This window comes from Asterias rubens, chromosome 12 (genome assembly GCF_902459465.1).
Source record: "Asterias rubens chromosome 12, eAstRub1.3, whole genome shotgun sequence".
Taxonomy (NCBI): domain Eukaryota; kingdom Metazoa; phylum Echinodermata; class Asteroidea; order Forcipulatida; family Asteriidae; genus Asterias; species Asterias rubens.
Genome location: NC_047073.1, coordinates 317,510 through 337,772, shown reverse-complemented (window position 1 = coordinate 337,772; position 20,263 = coordinate 317,510). Strand labels below are relative to the sequence as shown.

At 36.3% G+C, this 20,263-nt stretch overlaps 2 protein-coding genes across 2 annotated transcripts; both read left to right on the top strand.

Annotated features, from left to right (window-relative positions):
• Window positions 1-344: 344 nt before the first annotated feature.
• Window positions 345-8,166, top strand: LOC117297661 (muscle-specific protein 20-like). Its single transcript, XM_033780809.1, has 6 exons — window positions 345-434; window positions 3,466-3,617; window positions 4,238-4,304; window positions 4,854-4,958; window positions 6,194-6,226; window positions 6,612-8,166. The coding sequence occupies exons 1-6, from the start codon at window positions 345-347 to the stop codon at window positions 6,804-6,806; spliced, it is 642 nt and encodes a 213-aa protein (XP_033636700.1). The 3' UTR covers window positions 6,807-8,166.
• Window positions 8,167-10,996: 2,830 nt separating this feature from the next.
• Window positions 10,997-19,208, top strand: LOC117297439 (myophilin-like). Its single transcript, XM_033780475.1, has 6 exons — window positions 10,997-11,193; window positions 15,071-15,210; window positions 15,319-15,388; window positions 15,977-16,081; window positions 16,458-16,490; window positions 17,072-19,208. Exons 1-6 carry the CDS (start codon window positions 11,146-11,148, stop codon window positions 17,270-17,272), a joined length of 597 nt encoding a protein of 198 aa, XP_033636366.1. The 5' UTR covers window positions 10,997-11,145; the 3' UTR covers window positions 17,273-19,208.
• The last annotated feature ends 1,055 nt before the right edge of the window (window positions 19,209-20,263 follow it).

Below are 20,263 nucleotides of genomic sequence, written 5' to 3'. Positions count from 1 at the left end.
ATGTCACAGTGTACTCTTGGATCCTGTGTCCAATTTACTGCATAAAAAAATAAGCAAAAAAAGTAACCTTCGCAAATTAATTTTGCTTACCAAGATAAGGTTGCCAGCCAACATGTTATGTCCTGTGCAGTCTGTGACTGCACGGTATCCTGCTTAAATTTGTTAAAGCAACACTTACTGCTTTATAAGCAGCTGTGAAATTGGATCATTTTGTGCTATTAATCGTGACCCTTGTGTTGTTTACATTGATGTCTAAAACTTGAAATATAAAAACCGTAGCAAAGGTCACTGCATCGACTGAACTAAACGAAATATTCTGATGAGGAACCCAAGTCAAAAACAACATGACATTGGACACCGCTGTGACCCTCAACCCCTCAAGTGGGTGGGGCACCTTTGGGAACCCAGCTTCAGGGTTTAACCCTTGCCCAGAGGTTTGTAGTTTCAAATGGAGATGTAAACTTCAACTTTTAATAATGATCATTGGGACAAGGTTTTTATGCAAAATTTGGTAAGAGGCTGGAAACTGGGTGTCCAAATCGTCACTTACATTACAAATTGCACGTAAATGGCAGATTAAACGGGTGTCAGCATTTTAAAACAGGGTGTCCAAAAGACACCGGGCTATTCTTTGAGGTAGGTCCATTCTATAAACCAATTTGATGACTATTTTGGAGTCGGACAGAAAACTGAAGTTCATCCCCCTCTTTAATAATACACATATCCCACCATGTAAACAAAGGTTGGACCACTTACCAAAGGAAGTAGACTTGTTATTTTACGTGTGTCTATATGGCAACCACTTCCTTGTTGTGACATACATCTACATTTAAACTGTTTTTCTGGCTGTCCGTTATTTAGATACCGGTGTTTTATGTTTAAGATAAGATATTCACCATTGGTTTAAAGATGCACTTGCACTTTGTCTGTGCATTGTTACTTGAAGCTTGTTTGCAAATTATGGGGATGTTTTAAGGGAATGTATATAGACTGTTTTAAAAAACAAGTTGTAAGTTGACCGTTATTTTATAATCGTTGTTGATATTAATCGGCAGTATTTTCTGCTGATGTTACAGTACTGCCGCAAAGTATTTTTTCCTAAATGTTTTTATAAATGGTTTTCTTTTTAGGGGGAGCTTCTGGTTGCTGTTTGGTGTAATTGTCTGGCGGGTGTTGTTGTTTTGCTTAATTAGTTGTTGTCTGTTCTTTTTATACAGTTTTAAACTTGAAGTTGTAAAAATGCGAACACGTTCAAATCAGCTAGTAGATTCCAAATCTAACTAATATTTTGCAGATTCGAACAATTTTTTTGGGTCACTTTTCATGTAGTATAGTTACCTTTACAAATTAGGAATTCACGTTTCATGACAACGTGAGAGAATCCGAAAATAAAGAGCAGGTCGCTGAAACTAGTGAATCAATCATTCCAACAGAATGGACTCAAGTCCAGTTATTATTGTTACTATTTATTACAGGTCATTTAGTAACAGCTATTTTTCGCAGTCCCTTCTTACACATACAGTCAACAGCACAATGGAACGGTCGGTCATGGTAATAATAGTCTCTCCTTTTTGCTAGTTGTTACAATGAGAAGTGTTCAATGATATTTGGTGAAACAGCCCAGTGAGAGATATGGTAAAACCAAGTACCTGTCCACATTATGGCCCAAAATGTATAACGAGTCTTCGGGTCATTGCCATTTTATATATAAAAAAATGTTTTGACTTCAACTTAGTAAATTTAATATAAGAGATATATATACAATGCTTGCTTTGCTTTTACTATTGGGAAGTTCATTGTAAGAGGGGTGATTGTATGGTATTAAATATACAACTGTATTGGGTTCCAATTGGGTGAATCTTATAAGTGACTTCAAGGAGTCTGATATTTAAATGAATTCTGAATACATCGCTGTTTTTATTTGAATTATGACATTCTTTTGTTTACACCACGTTCAAAAACAATCGACAACCAACCTTGCATTTGCAGTAAAATTAGTAGTTTGAGTTCAGGTTACCACTGCTATGCCTAACACCAAGTTGTGCCTATTTTTTGTGACATTCATTATACTACACGACAGCCAACGGACGCTGTTTGGCGACTGATAACGAGGACACTGACAATCAGTGGCTTGTCGCTTGACAGTGGAAAAATCAATGGATTCCCAAGGTGATCCACTTGTTATCTGATAACTCTGCAATTTAACCTTAGAACAAGGTCATTATTGCATTGTACTCAAGGTCAACCACTATAAAAGCTTTACTAATAACTGGGAAACAAACTCAAAAATAACGTTTTACCGTTCAACTGGTAAAAAAAAATTAACCTGTTTGTTGTTTCATTAATAATATTGAACACTAGCTGTCTATATACGACTATTTTGTCAGCTCTAGAATATATTTAAGTTAAGCTGTAGTGTTCAATACTTTATATTATTATTAGGCGTCACATGAATTTAAACCCAAAGATTGATCTTTGACTCAAAGCATTGTACGTGTTCGTCTGCCAAACTGGGTCACATGGAGCCCCCAAAGGGTGTCTTAAATAGAGTTGAAGAAACTTTGATGATAGGTTTCTTTGTATATTTTTTACCTTCTTACAAAGTGATATTTTGGTGGAACAAAAGTTGGTATTTGTGTTGAGAACGGGGAGGAGATATGTTTCATGTGCAATTTAGATAAGGTTATATACAATCCCCATGTAGTGTCGTCTTATACGGAGCGTGCTTGGTGTCCCGTTCCAGTCGCTTGGGATCACGGCTCTCAAGTCCCAGTTTAAACCGGTTCCGAGAGGGCGGTTCATATTCGTATATGTTCGTATACGCGACACTACCATTACGAGTCGTTTTGAAAATAGTTTCAAAAATGTGACTTGTGTTCCTTTTTTGAATGTGCCCTAAGCGTTCATATGTCGGATCCAACTTTTAATTTGCATATTTACTGTAAAAACAGTAAGAGAGCAAATTAATTCTCTAGGCATGGCTCTGGCCATTCTCTAAATACTATTGTTTTGTCCCAGAGCTCTCATTGACTGAGTTTTGTTTTGTGTTTAAACATTTTTTTACAGAGAAACAATATTGTTGTTTTTAGGGCCAGTTTTATCGACTATTGATGCAATATGAGTAAGGATAAAGACATGTCCCCGCTGTCATCTCCAGTGATTCCATTGGATACAATCATCATTTTGTATACGTGCAGTGACATAATGCCCAAATAGTCGCTGCTGTCACGTCCGCAATTGAAGTTGACAGCGTATCTCTATGTGAAATGATCGAGGTCAGAAGTCAAACTATACACGCCGGTTTTGCAATTTGTTTAGGCCGGTCTCTGGCGTTATTCACGAGCCTCGAAGAGAGACCTCAGGCGTTCAGGCTCGCTATCAGTACGCTTTGGGAGGGGGGGGGGCAGAATCTCCGGTGGTGGGGGGGGGGATGGGCACACATTTCTACATTTAAACACAACTTACCTTCCGTTTTGTTTTGTTGAACCTTTCAAGAGAGATGCGAAGTATGACCCCGAGTTGGAGAGCCAGTGTAGGGTTTGGATTAAGGCTGTAGTCGGCGAGCCATTAGGAGACAACTTCCATGAGGCATTGAAGGATGGCACAATGCTTTGCAAGTATGAATGTCCCTTTGTCACTCTCTCTATCTCTTTCCATCTCATACGAATCTTTAAACAATCAAAGAGAAACAAAACCAATACGGTTATAAAGTTCCTACAATCTTACTGAGAAATATTACCGTTGGGACTACTTATCCTTTCTTGGTCACTCTATACTAATCCTCTATTATACGAATCTACACTGGACTTCTGTACTTTTTTTTTCTTTTTTCTTTTTTTTCTTCTTTTTGACAATTGCATCTTTGAACTAGCAAATGTCAAAATTTGAAGAGAAAAAATTAGTACAGAGCCCCAGTTACTTACTGTGTCTAACAGTAACTGATAATCATTGCCATTCAAACTATTTTTCAAAGTCAAGACCAATATAATTTGAGGACCACGAAATATCATTTTCTGCCTACTTCGGTTCCTGCAATGAACATATAAACATAGCTGAATATTTGAATTGCACAAACTCTATTTGACCCTTTGTATCATTCTTTCATTTGGACAGATGTGTTGGATGGTGTGCTTGACAAACAATAAGATTTGGTTTCTAACCATGTAATCTTTAACCTCCATTGGAAGAAAACAAACATAACAAACAAATGTCTCAATTATTTATTATCTTCTCCTAGATTGATTAACGTATTGCAACCAGGCAGTGTTAAAAAAATCAACACAAGCAAAATGGCATTCAAAATGGTGAGTCAAACTTTGTTCATTTGAAAACAATACACCTTCTTTATATAGGAAATACCCAAATAATCATGTAGATTTTCTTATGTTTGTTGTTTTTATTTAGACAATCTTCACAGAATTCTTTTAATTAAAACAAGTAGACAAAAACAAAAAATTAAAGACAAGAAACCTGAATTGTCGAGGATAACACGAAAAGCTTATGACATCCAGATAGTAAATTTCGAAAAATTCAGACTGTAAAAGAAACAGATGCTTCAAAAGATCGAGGATCATTTCATACAGCAAATTCTTTTCAATAGGTTCATCCTTTACTTTATAGCTAAAAACTAATCTTGAATAAATGTATATGCGAATTAGTTTGTTCGCATGTTCCACACATCAGCTGGCATTGTACACCTAGAACCCCATCGGGAAAGTCTTTTGACAAGGGGAGGGGCATATATAAGTGGGCTGATTATTCGTCGAAATTTAATCAAACCACAAGTAACTATTCTTGCAGAAAACTGGATCAGTTGTTTAACCCCCCCCCTTATTCGTTTGTCACTTTATTAGATGGAGAATATTGGCATGTATTTGGAAGCGACCGATACGTATGGCTTGCCAAAAAGTGATTCTTTTCAGACAGTAGACTTGTATGAAGCGCAGAATATGCCACAGGTAAGTATTACCTTTAAAGGTCATGTCCGAATTGATGTTTTTTTAAGCCAGAACACTTATTCTCGTATGTTCTTCAACATTGCCCTGCAGACGAAGGCCAAAGCCCTAGCCAAAGTGGCTTATAATGACCTAGCCGAAGTCGCTTATAATTCCCTAGACTAAGTCACTTATAATTCCCTAGACTAATGACACCCTAGCCGAAGTCACTTATAATTCCCTAGACTAAGTCACTTATAATTCCCTAGACTAAGTCGCTTATAATTCCCTAGACTAAGTCACTTATAATTCCCTAGACTAAGTCACTTATAATTCCCTAGACTAAGTCACTTATAATTCCCTAGACTAAGTCACTTATAATTCCCTAGACTAAGTCACTTATAATTCCCTAGACTAAGTCACTTATAATTCCCTAGACTAAGTCGCTTATAATTCCCTAGACTAAGTCGCTTATAATTCCCTAGACTAAGTCGCTTATAATTCCCTAGACTAAGTCGCTTATAATGACCTAGCCGAAGTCGCTTATAATTCCCTAGACTAAGTCACTTATAATTCCCTAGACTAATGACACCCTAGCCGAAGTCACTTATAATTCCCTAGACTAAGTCACTTATAATTCCCTAGACTAAGTCACTTATAATTCCCTAGACTAAGTCGCTTATAATTCCCTAGACTAAGTCGCTTATAATTCCCTAGACTAAGTAGCTTATAATTCCCTAGACTAAGTCGCTTATAATGACCTAGCCGAAGTCGCTTATAATTCCCTAGACTAAGTCACTTATAATTCCCTAGACTAATGACACCCTAGCCGAAGTCACTTATAATTCCCTAGACTAAGTCACTTATAATTCCCTAGACTAAGTCACTTATAATTCCCTAGACTAAGTCGCTTATAATTCCCTAGACTAAGTCACTTATAATTCCCTAGACTAATGACCCCTAGCCGAAGTCACTTATAATTCCCTAGACTAAGTCGCTTATAACGCCCTAACCAAAGTCACATAATAATTCCCTAAACTAAGTGCCTTTGTTGGAGTCGCTTTTAATGCCCTACCTGAAGTCGCTTATAATGCCCTAGATGGAGTCACTGCCGAAGCATACAAGGTTGTTGATACTGCACTTTTATTTTCAAAAACAATAACAAATAATATTGTAAAGATTGGGAAGAGTTTTGAGTTTTGTTTTATTGATTGTCATAAAATTGTTTGATGTTTTCTTTCATTGTTTTTCATAAATAGGTAATCAATGGAATAATGGCTCTTGGACGAAAGGTGGGTGCAATTAATATTTACAGTTAAACATAAGTTTACATTTTTAAATCAAATCCTATTTGATTATAATGAAACTCCAAGTCAGAACCCAAAACTCCCAAAAGGATTGTTGTTGACTGTTTATTGTGGTGCAGATTTTTGTTCCAAGAATCGTCCGAGCTCAATTAAACTAAATTAAATTAATTTAAATTAACTTCACTTAACCTAAATTCAATTCAATTCAATTCAATTAAACAATTATTTAGGCATTTCCCTTCATTATGATAAAATACAATAATATAGGTGTTTCATAATAATTAGTGTATAACTGATGACCCACAAAGTAATTCACTATGGGTTGCACTCTGCTGATCCCCGTCATGGCTTTTTGTACTTTTATCAACAGGCACAGGCAAAGGGTTTCAATGGACCGACTTTAGGCCCCAAGGAGTCCAAAGGAGAGAAACGGGAATTTACAGAGGAGCAACTAAAGGCCGGACAAAATGTAATCGGTCTTCAGATGGGAACAAATAAGGGTGCATCACAGGCTGGAATGACGGCATATGGAGCGCCGCGAGAGGTCAGAGATTCACGTCATTAAGTGGTGTTTCAAGAAAAAGAAGAAGTAAAAAAACATGCATAGAGACAACAAAAAACAGGATAGTTTTTTGTTTTCATTTGAAGCCAATTAAACCGCGTTGCATTTTAGGTTTATACGAAATATGGTTGAAGAAATTCTAGTTTTGAGAGAGAACAGGGTTTTTCTGTTTTAGTTTTAGTTTAATTTCTACTGTTCAGAGTGTTTATAAATAAAATTGAAATAATTATTTGCTATTGAGTATACACTGAACTGTACAATCTTCATGTTGTTGTGTTGTAAAACAACACGCCAGTACGAAACGACTTGCGACAAAACTCAATAGATTTTGATGGAGATGTATTAATATACATAGCGCCCTCTATGATTAAAGCTTAACATGTTCAATCGCATAATAAAACTACGGTGCTGGCATTTTGTTTCTTCTGGTCAAATCAATTGCACCTAACTGATGCTTGAATGTTTATTCTGGTTCATTTATATTCATTTATAAAGTATTCTTTATTAAAAACACACACCAAGTAAAGTTCAAGATTGTGTGAATATAAAGGGCGAATTTGTTTCTTTCTTTACAAACACTTTTATTTTGAACAGACTTTGAATTGAAAACTAGAAATAAAGGAAAAGATTTCACTTTGGCCTTAAAATAATTATCTTGCATATTTATATCATAGTATTTTTCTTGTTGGGTTAGTTGTAGCTGTTTTCATACAACATGTTAAATATTTTGTTCAAAACTTTACCTTTTTATACAGCTAATGTATATTATCGGTTTGAGCCTTAACTTGTGTCACTATCTTTGGTTTTATCGAAAAGGTTACAAAAGGGCTTCCCATAAAAACAAGAGTCCAAACAGATTCACATCGGAGAGGAACAAATCAGTATCTTCTCTCATTACGTTGGCTGTGGGAGTAAAACATGCCACAAATCATAAGCTTTACAAAAAGACTACTGACTTGCATTTATTTGTCATCGATCTGATTTGTGGTTATAGTTTTTTATATAAGCTCCAGTTTTGTTTTGTTTTGGAAATACCACTCCTTTGTCACCCTCAGATTGTTATCAAAGACTCTTTAATTATTATTTACACGAAATGTCATTGTAAATCGGCAGTTTGCAGCTATTTCTATTCTTCTTTTGTTAAGACATCAGTTAGTTTCAATTTAAATGTTAAGGTCTGGATTAGTCTAGGATTTGAGACCAAGATTGCCGTTGACTATGCCTTTATACCTTTGGACAAAACGGGCAGGTGAAGTCGCTATACCAGTCAGACTGTATGCCCATAAATGTTTATTTGACCTTTTTTTTGTAGAATAATAATGCACAAACTTATTTTCGACATTAAAAAGCACTCTACACTGACCGTCTTGTTTGTGAAGTTTGTATCTTGCACTTGTCTGCTGTGTCCGCCGAGCTTCAATTTCATATAGAGCTGCTTCAAACAGAAAATGGCACTGACAAAGATATGCTTTTCCGCAGAATAAGTTTACCAGTCAAGACATTACATACAAGATAGAACATTAATTAGAAGCAATTATTTTCTGCTGAAGCAGCTCTATAACACTTTTATAAAACCTGTAGAAAACCTTAATCAAAAGTGAAATACGAACGAACATTTGCCTACAAAAAAAATGTTTTTTTGGACCTTCAAAATACTACATTGAAAACATAAACATGAAACACTGTGCTTTGGATGGAAGTGACTCCAAAATGCACAGCTCAACGGTCCACATGCTTCTCGAAGACAACGGGGGGGGGGGGGGGGGTGTTACCCCTGGTCATTGCCTCATATCTGTCAAGGAGAAACGCGAAGCACGGGGTATATGGCGCCCTCTTTTGGGGGACCTGTCAACGTTTTTACTTTTACGGAATTCTAATGAAAATTTAGTAATTGAAGATAATGCTAACAACAATAAGGATTTTTCACTAAATACCAAATGACCCAAATGATATTTTGTTGATTGATTCATTTTTTTTGTATTTGCCGCATGTTGTGCCCTAGAGGAGAAACGCAAAGCACGGGGTCTGGCGCTCTCTTCTGGGGGACCTGTCAACGTTTTTAACTTTTGTTACGGATTTGAAAACATAAATTTTACATCTCTTATTATCGTTGCGGTACCCGCTGCCAAAACAAAGGATTCGAACTGCCTCTAGCTACTGGGCAACCTCGGTAGTCTAGTTGGTAAGACACTGCTCTAGAATTGCAAGGGTCGTGGGTTCGAATCCCACCCGAGTAACATGCCTGCGATATTTGTTCACAGGACTCGGGAAAGTACTGGGTATACAGTGCTAACACACATCGGTGTATAGGTACAAAAAACAAGATGTTTCAAAGAATAATTGGGATTTTCACTATTAACCAGCATAAGTACAAAATGGCCCAAATAATAATTTGTTTATTGATTTCATTTATTTATTTATTGTTTTTAAAATTCAATTTATATCCTGGCTACTCAAATCAATAGAAATATTGAAATTCCTGAACATCCTCATGGATGTCACATTGATAATCTGGAGCAAAGAACAAATGACAAACTAATATCATGTGATTAGTCAAACGGTCTCTATACTAGTTGTGTTTCTTTCCCATGTAGCCTAGTTCCCAAGGCGTTTTGTACACGACTTCGTTATTACACAAATAAATAAATAAACGATTGGTAAAAAAAATAAGTGGCTACTAATTCCTTGAAGGTTTTGTACACGATGTGTTAAATATAAACATTAAAAATAAATGATTGGTAACAATTTTATGGCTAAAATTTCCATGGTGACCCTGTACTAAATTAATGGCAATAAGATTTGTGAAAATTGTGGCTTGTTATAGTAATTATTATAAGATATCAATGTATTGGAATAAGAATGTCGCTTCAATTTTTTCCCCAGAGTTGCCCACGTTCTACCGATTCACGCTGTGACGTTTCGTTTGAAACGTCTGTCTACGATTTTAATTATGACATGGTTTCTTTAGACGTACTTCAGAAGATGGATATTTACATATCAGTTTAAGTATCAATTTTCTTCAGCGTTTTTCATCTGTCTTTAGCTTCTTTAGAGAGCCACTTCGTTATCGTGGCTCCCGGGGTGAATGTATCTTATCAAGAGATTTCCATCCACATTATATGGCTTTTGGACCTAGTGTTCTGTTACTAAATAATAACCCAAACTGAAATTTGGCAGGGTGGTATTTTGGGTACGTAGTTGAAATCATGGTGGGCCCCAAGTAGGAAATCGGACGTGAAATAAACGTTTTAAAATAATTATTCACTTTTTAAATTCACGTGACTAAAGATTTGCATAAAGCGAATAATTACTTTAAAACGTTTACTTCACGCCCAATTTCTTCAAATATTGAGCACCATGACTTCAAGTACGTCCCAAAAATACCCCTTTACCAAATCTCGCTCTGGGCTGTTCCACCGTTTACGACACAGCAAATGATAAGCCCAAGTGGATGGGGAAATATAAAACATCCACCCGGGAGCCACGAAGAATAAAGTGGCTCTCTAAAGAAGCTAAAGACAGAATAAAACACTAATAAATGTTTAGATTTTTTCTTATAGAAAAATGTCAATTATGAAATATTATTAGTTTGTGTAAAGTAAACAATTTTGAAAGAGAAAAACATCATGTGTCATTCAGGCGACAAACCCATCGATTTATTGCTGCCTCTGAACAAAATTCAAAGTAGTCATTGAGAATAGCCTAGCAACACAAAAATGTATGCATCAATATGTGAAGATTGCTGCATAATGCTGTACAAACAGTTGAAGAAAAGAACGGTATTTGGCGGGCCCGAAGGTCAAATGCCTAACCTCATACGTCAAAAATCGGTGTTGTTTTAACGACGACTGTTGCATGAATTGTAAGTTAATGAGCAACAATGGGGCTGGGTGCTCCCATGGAGCAATAAACTTGCTCCATGGTGCTCCATAGAGGAATTATGTTACGAGTGTATTTTAGTTTTTCTTTATAGTAGGTGTTATTATACTCTCGCTACATCACGAAAATAATGGAACAAGGCATCATTTGTTTGATCAAAAGAAACACACTAAACTTGGTTACTTTTGATGTATAGGAGAGACCACTTTAGTTTTGTTATTTATGTAGGAAGGAACATAAAACAGTCGATGTTTCTTGGTTTTAATCTTGAGAGGGCGTGTGTGTTGGGTCACACATGGGTCACGTTTCATGAGACTGCATTTCGATCTGAGAGCACAGCATTTACAAGCACACTGCTTAACTACCGAACACAGGAATTAACCACCGCTTTTGAAACTGATCGCTGGGATTCTTAGATTGGGTTGAACCAGACCTTGCTGTAAAGTCCACGAGAAAAATAATCATGAATAAAGGTAGATCTTATGGGTTGTCTGCAGAACTGGAAAGAAAGGTAGGTTGTGAAATTCTGTAGTAATGATAAGTCTTCCCTCGATTAGGGATCTAGGGTGTCTAGTGCAGTGATGTGAAGGTTTACTTGTGTTTCAGCCTCACACATTGACCAAGAAAGACAATACAATGACCTGCCTGTCTTTGTTCACTTTGTGTAAATCACTCGTTGTGATCTAAACTGAGTGGTATGGGTGGATCATGGAGTTCCCTCCACGCATGGACTGCCTTCGGATTGGACAAAAAAACGATACCGATTTGGAATATCTTTAGAGAAAAAAATTAAGTTTGTCTTAACCTGATATCAGGATATGGTGTGTTAATGGGCACTTGAGCCTTACATTTTTATATTATTACCCCCCCCCCCCCCCCCCCCCGTTAAGAGCAAACCTCTACTGTATGACCATGGAGGAAGGAAATGGTATGACCGTCCAGAGTCACAACATTGTGCTTGTCTCAAACAAACACCAACATAATACAGTTTGGTCTATAGAGTTTGGGTGTTTTCCCCTCTCAAGAGTTTGGGTGTTTTCCCCTCTCCAGCCTTGTTCTATTCTTCTTGATGGTTGGGAGGTAACCACCATGGGGAGGTAACCACCCATGTGTCATCAGATTAACCATGGAGGAAGAAAATAGATACTAAACCCCATAAATATTAATGGTTATTTTATCTGTTCAAAGATGCCTTGGTCTTGCCTCTTAACATTCCACCCTTCATCTAGTGCTCCCTGTTGCTCATTGTCTGCATCATGGAGGTAGGAAGTGGCTTTTGTACAGCCAGTTTTCTCCCAAATATGCCAATGGTTTACTCAGAGCTATTGTCACAGCCAGTCATGTGGAATGTTGTCAACAGTGGACAATAACCCCAAACAGCTCTGTGAATAATGTCTGTTTAGAAGTTGGGACCATTCCTAACTGCAGTTGGGACAATTTTAAAGTTGGGACGGAATAATTTCACACTGTCAAACAATAATCAAATAGACAGGACTCGGGGAAAGTACTGAGTATACAGTGCTTCATACATCGGTGTATATGGGTAAAAACCAAAAATTATTAATAATTAAATAGTAATAGTATTGAAGTATTTTAATAATGTAGCGCACATTTCTACTAAAATGCACTCAGAAGTATATATACTTGTTTACAGAAAGATAGGTAATTGAATTTAATTCTAAGACCCAATTATGTAGCACCTTATAAGGGTTTGCAATGTGCATTTCAGCAGCCACAGCCAAATAACATGTGCATGAAGAGTTATTTTCAACATGGAGACATACATAGTCCATGAGTTGAAGTGAATTAAAAGCCCAGGTGAAAATATTGTCCTTGTGGGGAGGAAAGCCATGCAAGGATTGTTGATTGCGTTCAGCTGGCCAAGTTTTTTTCTTTTTCTTTTTGTGCCAGTATTGTTGATTGAGTTTACCTTCCTGGAATAGACTCTTTTTCTTTGACAGGAAATAAAGACAATTGGAACATCCATAATTATTTCCTTCCTTGCAATTAAGAATCAAGAGGTTAACGCACAGTCTGAAAGTGTCGGCTACAGTCTTATTTCTTACACTTTCCTGAAGAAAACCCACTTAACTCTAGTGTTCAGAATTATTAAGCATTTATTTGGACAAAATTTTCACTTTTTTTTTCTTTTTTTTGCAACAAGTTTATTGAAAGAAATTGAAGAATAATGGTTCTTTAAAGTTTGAGGGTAGGAATGAGTGAACTCACCCCCTAATCAGTGATGATTATTAAACACAGTAGGGCAAAAGCATTTCAATTTTTTTTAGCTTTGTATACTATTAATATCTCCACACAAAAAGTAAGTTTAGCACGGGTACCTAACTTTGATCCTCTTTATAAAAAAACATAATCCAAGCATTGTCCCCAATCTTTGAGTTGTATGTTTGTTTGGCTTCTCTCTTAGCAGCATAATCTTAAAAGAAGCCATTCAAAATCCACGTGGACAACTGAGGTAGATGTATTGTGAAGGGTCCTACTGCTTGCCGTCAACTCGCCGTCAACTCACTTGCGCCGTCAACTCGCCGTCAACTCCTCCAATATACATTTAAAATCCACAAAAGAAGCATAGAACTGTAAAGTATCAGCTCAAAGAGCATTCGCGTAAGTTTTAGGTCATATTTCGGAATAAAAATTGATTTTTTTTTCTCGTGAAAAAAAATTCTCAAAGCCAAAAAACTGTCGGCCGCCATCTTGCTTTTTCACAATGATTAGTCTTGGCCCAAGATGTCAATGATTGGTACTTTTTTGTTATCAACACAAAGTCGTTTTTGTGAATGAATTTGTACCGAAAACCATGAGAAATATGTAGTTTAGCCCAGACTTAACACTTCCGTGCCCCCTTTTTATAGATTTTTCATGTAAATTTAATGAGTTGACGGCACGAAAATGAGTTGACGGTGAGTTGACGGCAAGTCGGCGAGTTGACGGCAAGTAGTAGGACCGATTGTGAAGTGTAATAATAAGTTTGTTATATTAGGGCCTTTATATGGAGGGGTTTGCTGTAAGGTGTTCAGCCAAGCCCTAGTAGTCCTATGATATTGTGTAACACATACCCCTGTGGTGTTATTGAATCTATTATTTAGGCATGACCTAGTAATGGTAGAAGCTTTGTAAGTATTTCAGACTACACATATTTCTCTGGAGTATTATTCATTGTTGAATGTTTTAACATTTGACAATGAATAGGGAGACCCCTTAAACCCCTTTTTTGTTTTCTGTGTGCTTTCTGACTCTATAATAATAATATAATAACAATTATTGGCATTTATAATGCGCTAAACCAATCTTAACAGATGTTCAGACTCTTTCTCTCTATTTATGTATTTCCAATGAACTATGAAGTTATGTTACAAGCAACCTGTTCATGTTTGTTTGTTTGTTTGTTTGTTTGTTTGTTTGTTTGTTTGTTTGTTTGTTTGTTTGTTTGTTTGTTTTTTGCAGATTGAAACTAATTGAGGTTTATCCAAAAATACTTATGTGTAAAGTATCAATGGCTTTGTTTTTTTACTTGGTATGACTCTGAAAGGAATTGTTTAGTTTAACCAGAACTTTCTTATAAATATATAAAGATTGAAATTGTGGTAAGAACCCTTCGGAGTAAGCAGTCAATAAAAGTATGACAACATATTTGAATCGCCAAAATTCATTATGTTGACAAAAAAAAAACAATCTATTACCCTACTTTTGTTCTTAGAACCCCCATATGGCATTTGATCTGAAAAGAGCATTTATAATTATTTGTCAGCTTTTGATTGTTTGTTTTCCTATCAGAATCAGATTGTACACTGTACTGTTTATTTACATTTGCATTTTGCAAATTCTTCTGAGGTGTCACTACAAATGTAGGTTCAGTTAGTACAAAGCTCATGGATGATTAAGTACAGGTGGATGGCTTCCTTTGAGCTTGAGTGTATCCATCAACCTTTGGCCTCAACCATATTTATTTTCAGCGTAATCAATCGGTGGCTTCATAAGAATCATCTAAGCGTTGCCTATTAATATTCTTCAGGTGAGGATTGCAGTATCACCATTATGTGTAAATCTCTTTTGAGTAGTGTTGATCTGATAAGAACTCGTGGTTGGAAGCGAGAGCTTTGGTTGTTTGTCAGTCCAGTATTGAGTGTACATTTTGAGTACTAGTAAATTTTGAGTACTGCCAAGTACAAGTTTGAGTACCATCACGGTACTCTAGTGCGTATGCAATGAGTACACATGAGTACTGCAACACTGGAAATTAGCCCTTACATTAAGTGTGTATAAAAACCACTCATTGATGCTAGCAGATGGCAGTAAAGAACTAAGTGCTTGGTTTTGCTTAATTGACTTGTAAATGGATCAACCCAATTTATTTGTGTCTTTGTATCCAGGCAAAGGGCCAGTATGATGAAGAAAAAGAGCTTGAATGTAGAAATTGGATTGAGTCCATCGTTGGCGTAAATCTGGAGCCGGCCGAGTTAGGATGGTCTAATTTCGCTAAAGCCTTAAAAGATGGGGTAGTCTTATGCAGGTAAGAATGTCTGTGCACCTGTTACTAAGAAACAGGTTATTAAAACTAATATCTAACTCTACGACACAAAGTATTCCATGGTAAAAAACATTATATTTTCATACACAGATTGATTAATATCATGCAACCAGGAAGTGTGAAGAAAATCAACGAAAGCAAAACAATGGCCTTTAAAATGGTAAGATTACATTTCAGCTTTTAATTATTTGTTGTGATTTGTTTCCTCTAATTCCAGTCTCAGAAGAACAAAGTGTAGTATTGTTTATTTTTACCCTTACAGCAACGTATGATAAGCTCTGTGAACTGAGCTTTCCAAAGAACTGTAAAAAAAAAAAAAAAAGTCTACTTGGTTGTGATTCAAATCCCTGACCCCCCCCCCCCCCACACACATACATTCTAGAGCTGATGTCTCAACGCTACTGAGACTAGTATTGCGCCACTAGGTGGCGCTATCATTCATTATGTAACCGCTATCACGCCACAAACTGTACATCACTGGAGCGTCTTGGAACCAAGACTATACTGAGGCCTGCCATGTTACAAGAGGCCTGTGTGGATCCTGTAATGATTAGTGGATACCAATTGTAAGCAGTTGTAAGAAATGCTTTTTCAGTTTGACCCTCACACAAAGCTTACAAAATCCTGGCTTTTAAAACAGTGATCCTGTATTTAAATTCTATCTGTAGCGTTGCGGTTGTTACAGTCGGTTCTTTTTAATATCAGATTCTTCTCAAGTTGTTTGAACTTTGTTTGTGTTCCTCTGTAGATGGAAAACATTGGCAATTTCTTGACAGCTTGTGAAGCTTACGGTGTACCAAAACAAGATCTGTTCCAGACAGTAGATCTCTATGAAGCACGTAACATGAATGGGGTAAGTTAGTTTTCATCTTCAGAGTCTACAATTATACAGAAGAGAGTAAATGTCAATGGAACTTTCATTCAAGCCTGTAAGCAGATGCTTTGTGCTTACAAAAGAGTGACAGCACTGCAATAACAGATTACATGTATGCTTCATGTTAACTGCTTACCATAATAAAAGCAAAGCTGTTTTAACTTGTGACTCTTGTAAGCAGATTAGAGCACCAACAATGCAAATCTATCCTAAATGTCCACATTTCTTCTTATTTGTTCTTGAAACATCTTTTGCTGAGGCTTACTTCTCTGCTTTTGAAGTAAGCTGGACAAATTTTATTGTGATTGCTCTTGTGATTTTGAGTTGAATATTTTTTTTCTTGTTTTCTGTGAAGGTTTTGACAGGAATGGAAGCTCTTGGTAGGAGGGTAAGTACAAATTTTTGTAAAAGAGACATTTTTGTTTGATCCAGACTAATTTCTTGAAACAACTGAAAAAAGAAGACCAAGCTAAATTTTAACAGAATTGCCAACATTTATGTGGATTACAGCTTCTTAACTCAGCAATAGCTAATAGGGATATTGATAAAAAAAAGTAGAAAAATGGGAAAGCAGTGTGTTATAATGAATAAGATATATGCCTGATTGTGATACTGAATACTTGTGAGGGGCTCAGTCAGGGGCCCTTACTAAGGGCAAAGAATTGTGGCACCTCTACGTGTAACGTATATTAGAGTAACAACTGTTTACTGGAACACATTTTTAAAAATGAAATGAGGCAGCGATAAGATGAGCATATTTGCCCCCCCCCCCTTCCCACCCCGCCCCTCTCTGAAATACCAGACCTGAGATGGCATACTTTAAGACAAAAAAGCCTGCAAAAAGAATTTTCCCCAATTCCACACCCGCCCTCAAAAGAGATTTTACACATGGTTGTACCCGCAAGTCTACTATTCATATTTTTTATTAATAGTTACTCTAATTCCACATCTGTTTTCTTGTTCATCCAGGCACAGAAATGTGAATTTCAAGGTCCAACCTTCGGAGTAAAACAATCTAGCGAAAACAAGCGTGAATTCTCAGAAGAGAAGCTCAAGGCAGGACAGAACGTAATTGGTCTACAGATGGGTACCAACCAAGGCGCTTCACAATCAGGCATGTCCTATGGAACAAGACGGCAAGTCTATGACCATAAAGCGGGGACCAACTAAAATCACTGAACTCTTCTCTAACTGCAGCCATCAGTTTTTAACATACGTTGATTTCTCAAAATAACCATTTACTTTAGTAGTGTAGTGTTAAGCTTGTTCATGCTTTGTACAAAACTGTGCAAAGAGAAAGATGTTGACATCCAATAGAGAAATTTTCATTTGGATTTAAATTGATAGTTTTTTGCTCAAGCGGGCGGGAAACATTTATTTGGTTTTTATTTATTTTAAACTGTAGATACCTTTCTTCAGCATATTTTTAAATTTCATTTCAACCGAATAACAGAAAACTGAGGTAAACAAGTTAAGATTCTAGATGATATTTACTTATAAACATCATTGCACAATTTTCAGTAAAGGTGTTCATTTTTAAAACAATTCTAATTTGGAGATGAAAATATACTGGAATTGTAAAAATGAACACCTTTACTTGTGTTTTAATGGACATTCCTTATGAATCTATGTAAGAATCATTGTACAATATTTTGCCATTTGACCATGTTACAGAGTATAGTTCAAACCTACATGTTGGTATTTTATGATGAGCTTGTGCAAATCTAATTTCCTTGAGAACCCCAACCCACTGTGACCTTGGCTAAAGATCCTTCTGAGGCCTCCCCTCTGTGGAGCCCAAATATTTGGACTTTGAAAAGATTAGTACAAATTTGTCTTGTACAAGGATTTGGTAGATGGGTGTCCACATTTACATTTAATTGGATTGCCCTTGCAAGAACAGGGTATAAGCAGGGAGGTTTCTACCTCCTTGGTATAAGGCCTGCAGAACTCCATTGGACATCACATACTGGCTCTATTAGTCTATTCCTACCTCCATGGGTAAAGGAACCATGGCATAAGAGGACCTTTGTATAATGCCTCTATAATGATGGAAAAACTGTTTAGACATTGATTATAATGAATGATAAACATTATTGCATGACTAAAGTGGCCTATTTCAACTATGCCTTAATTATAGAGTGGTATGTGGACAATTTCTCCAACACTGTGTATGTTTTTTATTTAGATTAATATTAGGAAAATGAAACTGGACCAAACTTTCGTTAAGTGTCATGTGATGTCGTCGTGGTTTTTATTTTTATTATGGAAGGAGGGGAGTATTACCCAGGGTTTTTCTGCTCGGCGTACTTCTCGGTTGAAGATTACACAAGAGGAAAAGAAACATTGTCATTTTGGATGGTACAGTTCCCTGATTGGGGCTATTTGTATCCCTAGTTCAAGAATAGTAGAAACACAATCCCAATTGGGATCCATTTTAGATTTCAGGTTTCATCTCCAGCTGGGAACAAATTATACTCTTATTGGAAGGAGATAATTTTAACTTAGATACAAATTCCCAATTGGGGTTGTTTAGGTTTGTTTTATTTATCTGTATTCCTATTTAGAAGTTCTCAATTGGGATAGTTAAATTGTTTTCTCTAAGGACCAGCTGTAATCCTATTTGGGAGAAAGGAGTTTTCCATTCTCAATTGGGATAGTTAAGTTGTTTTCTTCAATATGGACCATCTGTATTCCTATTTGGGAGAAGGGAGTTTTCCTTTTCCAATTGGGATAGTTTAGTTGTTTGCTTTACCTGATTATGGACCATATTCCTATTTGGAAAAAAACACATTTTCCATTCCTAATTGGGAAAGTAAGCTGTTATTAATCAGGTTGTGGAATTTGCATGATTCCACATTTGAAGAGAAGGATTCCAGAGTGATTGCAAAGTACAATTAAAATGCTGATGATAAACTTGGTTTTACTAATTATCAATTTCCCCCAATCAGGACCATGTTAGACCCTTTAGAGGATTTTAATCAAGGTAGCTATTTGGGGGGATTAAATGGAAACTTTATCATAATATAACTATTTAGTAATATGTGCTTGCAAGAAGTAGTTTAGTTTCTATTTTGGTATTAACATAAAGTAGTCATTCATAGTATGTGTGTGTCTGAAAAGATGTTTATTTTGTAGGGCTCACTTTGTTTTTCCTTTGTATGTGGGTAGTGTTGTTTTTCTATTCATTTATGTTGGTGTTTTGCTTTTGTCTATTTATGAATTGTTTGGGGAGTAGACTTTATTGATCCTAAATAATGGGCATGACATGTCATATATTTGTTGGTGATTATTCTTGTTTTATCTTCAAGATGCTCAAATCCATGACTCTGATTTCATGACATGTTTCATATGGTGAAGAATTGCATTTCCACTCCATGTTTCTAAGTAGGTGTAACACATTTGCTTTGTTTACACTTTGAAAAGGAGTTACTAAGAGAGTTTTGGGTAGCTGGAGGAATCGGTTTCCTGTGGGGGGAGGGGGGGGGGGGCAGGGGTATGTTTTTTCCTTTTCTTTTGGAGGTCACTACATATATGTTATGGGATTTTTTCCAAGGAGAGGGGCACCTAGGGGCGCTGGAAAATTGTGGAGGAGCACTGTACCCCCAGGCCCCCACCCTTTGCTACAGTGTAAACGCTCTGGAACCAGTTTATCTGCTTTTACCTGGTGTATGAACGCTGTCCGCTGTGATTACATATTGTTTATTGCTAACATGGAAAGTGGTGCTAAGATAGTGAGTTAAAGGGATATTTTTAACATATTATAAATTCATCCAAACCTTATTCCTCCAGTAAATGACTCCTTACTCATTAACTTTTTAAACTTCCAATGTTTAAAGACTATTACACAGAATATTTTTGTATAATATAAAAATAAGCGAGTGCTCTTCTAGATGATTTTTCTGCTTTCAAATTGTTTGAAATATATTTTTTATAAACTTTTGTTGCTGGTGGTCTGGAGTTATAACAAAAGCTACATGTATAGTAAAACTGTATCATTCATAAAATTCTAATACAATTTTTGTACGCAACTTTTGAAGGAATGCATTATTTCCGTAAAATAATTCAGCACAAACAATGGAGAACACAAGTTATTTTATGTTTGAAACCACGGACTAATTGATTGGCATGTGACTTCTAGGCTATGTAGTTGATGTCAGC

Excerpts from the sequence above, each read along its gene's own strand:
- LOC117297661 (XM_033780809.1), top strand. The coding sequence starts at position 345 with ATGACATTGGACACCGCTGTGACCCTCAACCCCTCAAGTGGGTGGGGC. Across the intron at positions 3,618-4,237 it reads GATGGCACAATGCTTTGCAA|ATTGATTAACGTATTGCAAC; the intron begins GTATGAATGTCC and ends ATCTTCTCCTAG. Across the intron at positions 6,227-6,611 it reads TAATGGCTCTTGGACGAAAG|GCACAGGCAAAGGGTTTCAA; the intron begins GTGGGTGCAATT and ends TTTTATCAACAG.
- LOC117297439 (XM_033780475.1), top strand. The coding sequence starts at position 11,146 with ATGAATAAAGGTAGATCTTATGGGTTGTCTGCAGAACTGGAAAGAAAG. Across the intron at positions 16,082-16,457 it reads AAGCACGTAACATGAATGGG|GTTTTGACAGGAATGGAAGC; the intron begins GTAAGTTAGTTT and ends TTTTCTGTGAAG. Across the intron at positions 16,491-17,071 it reads TGGAAGCTCTTGGTAGGAGG|GCACAGAAATGTGAATTTCA; the intron begins GTAAGTACAAAT and ends TTGTTCATCCAG.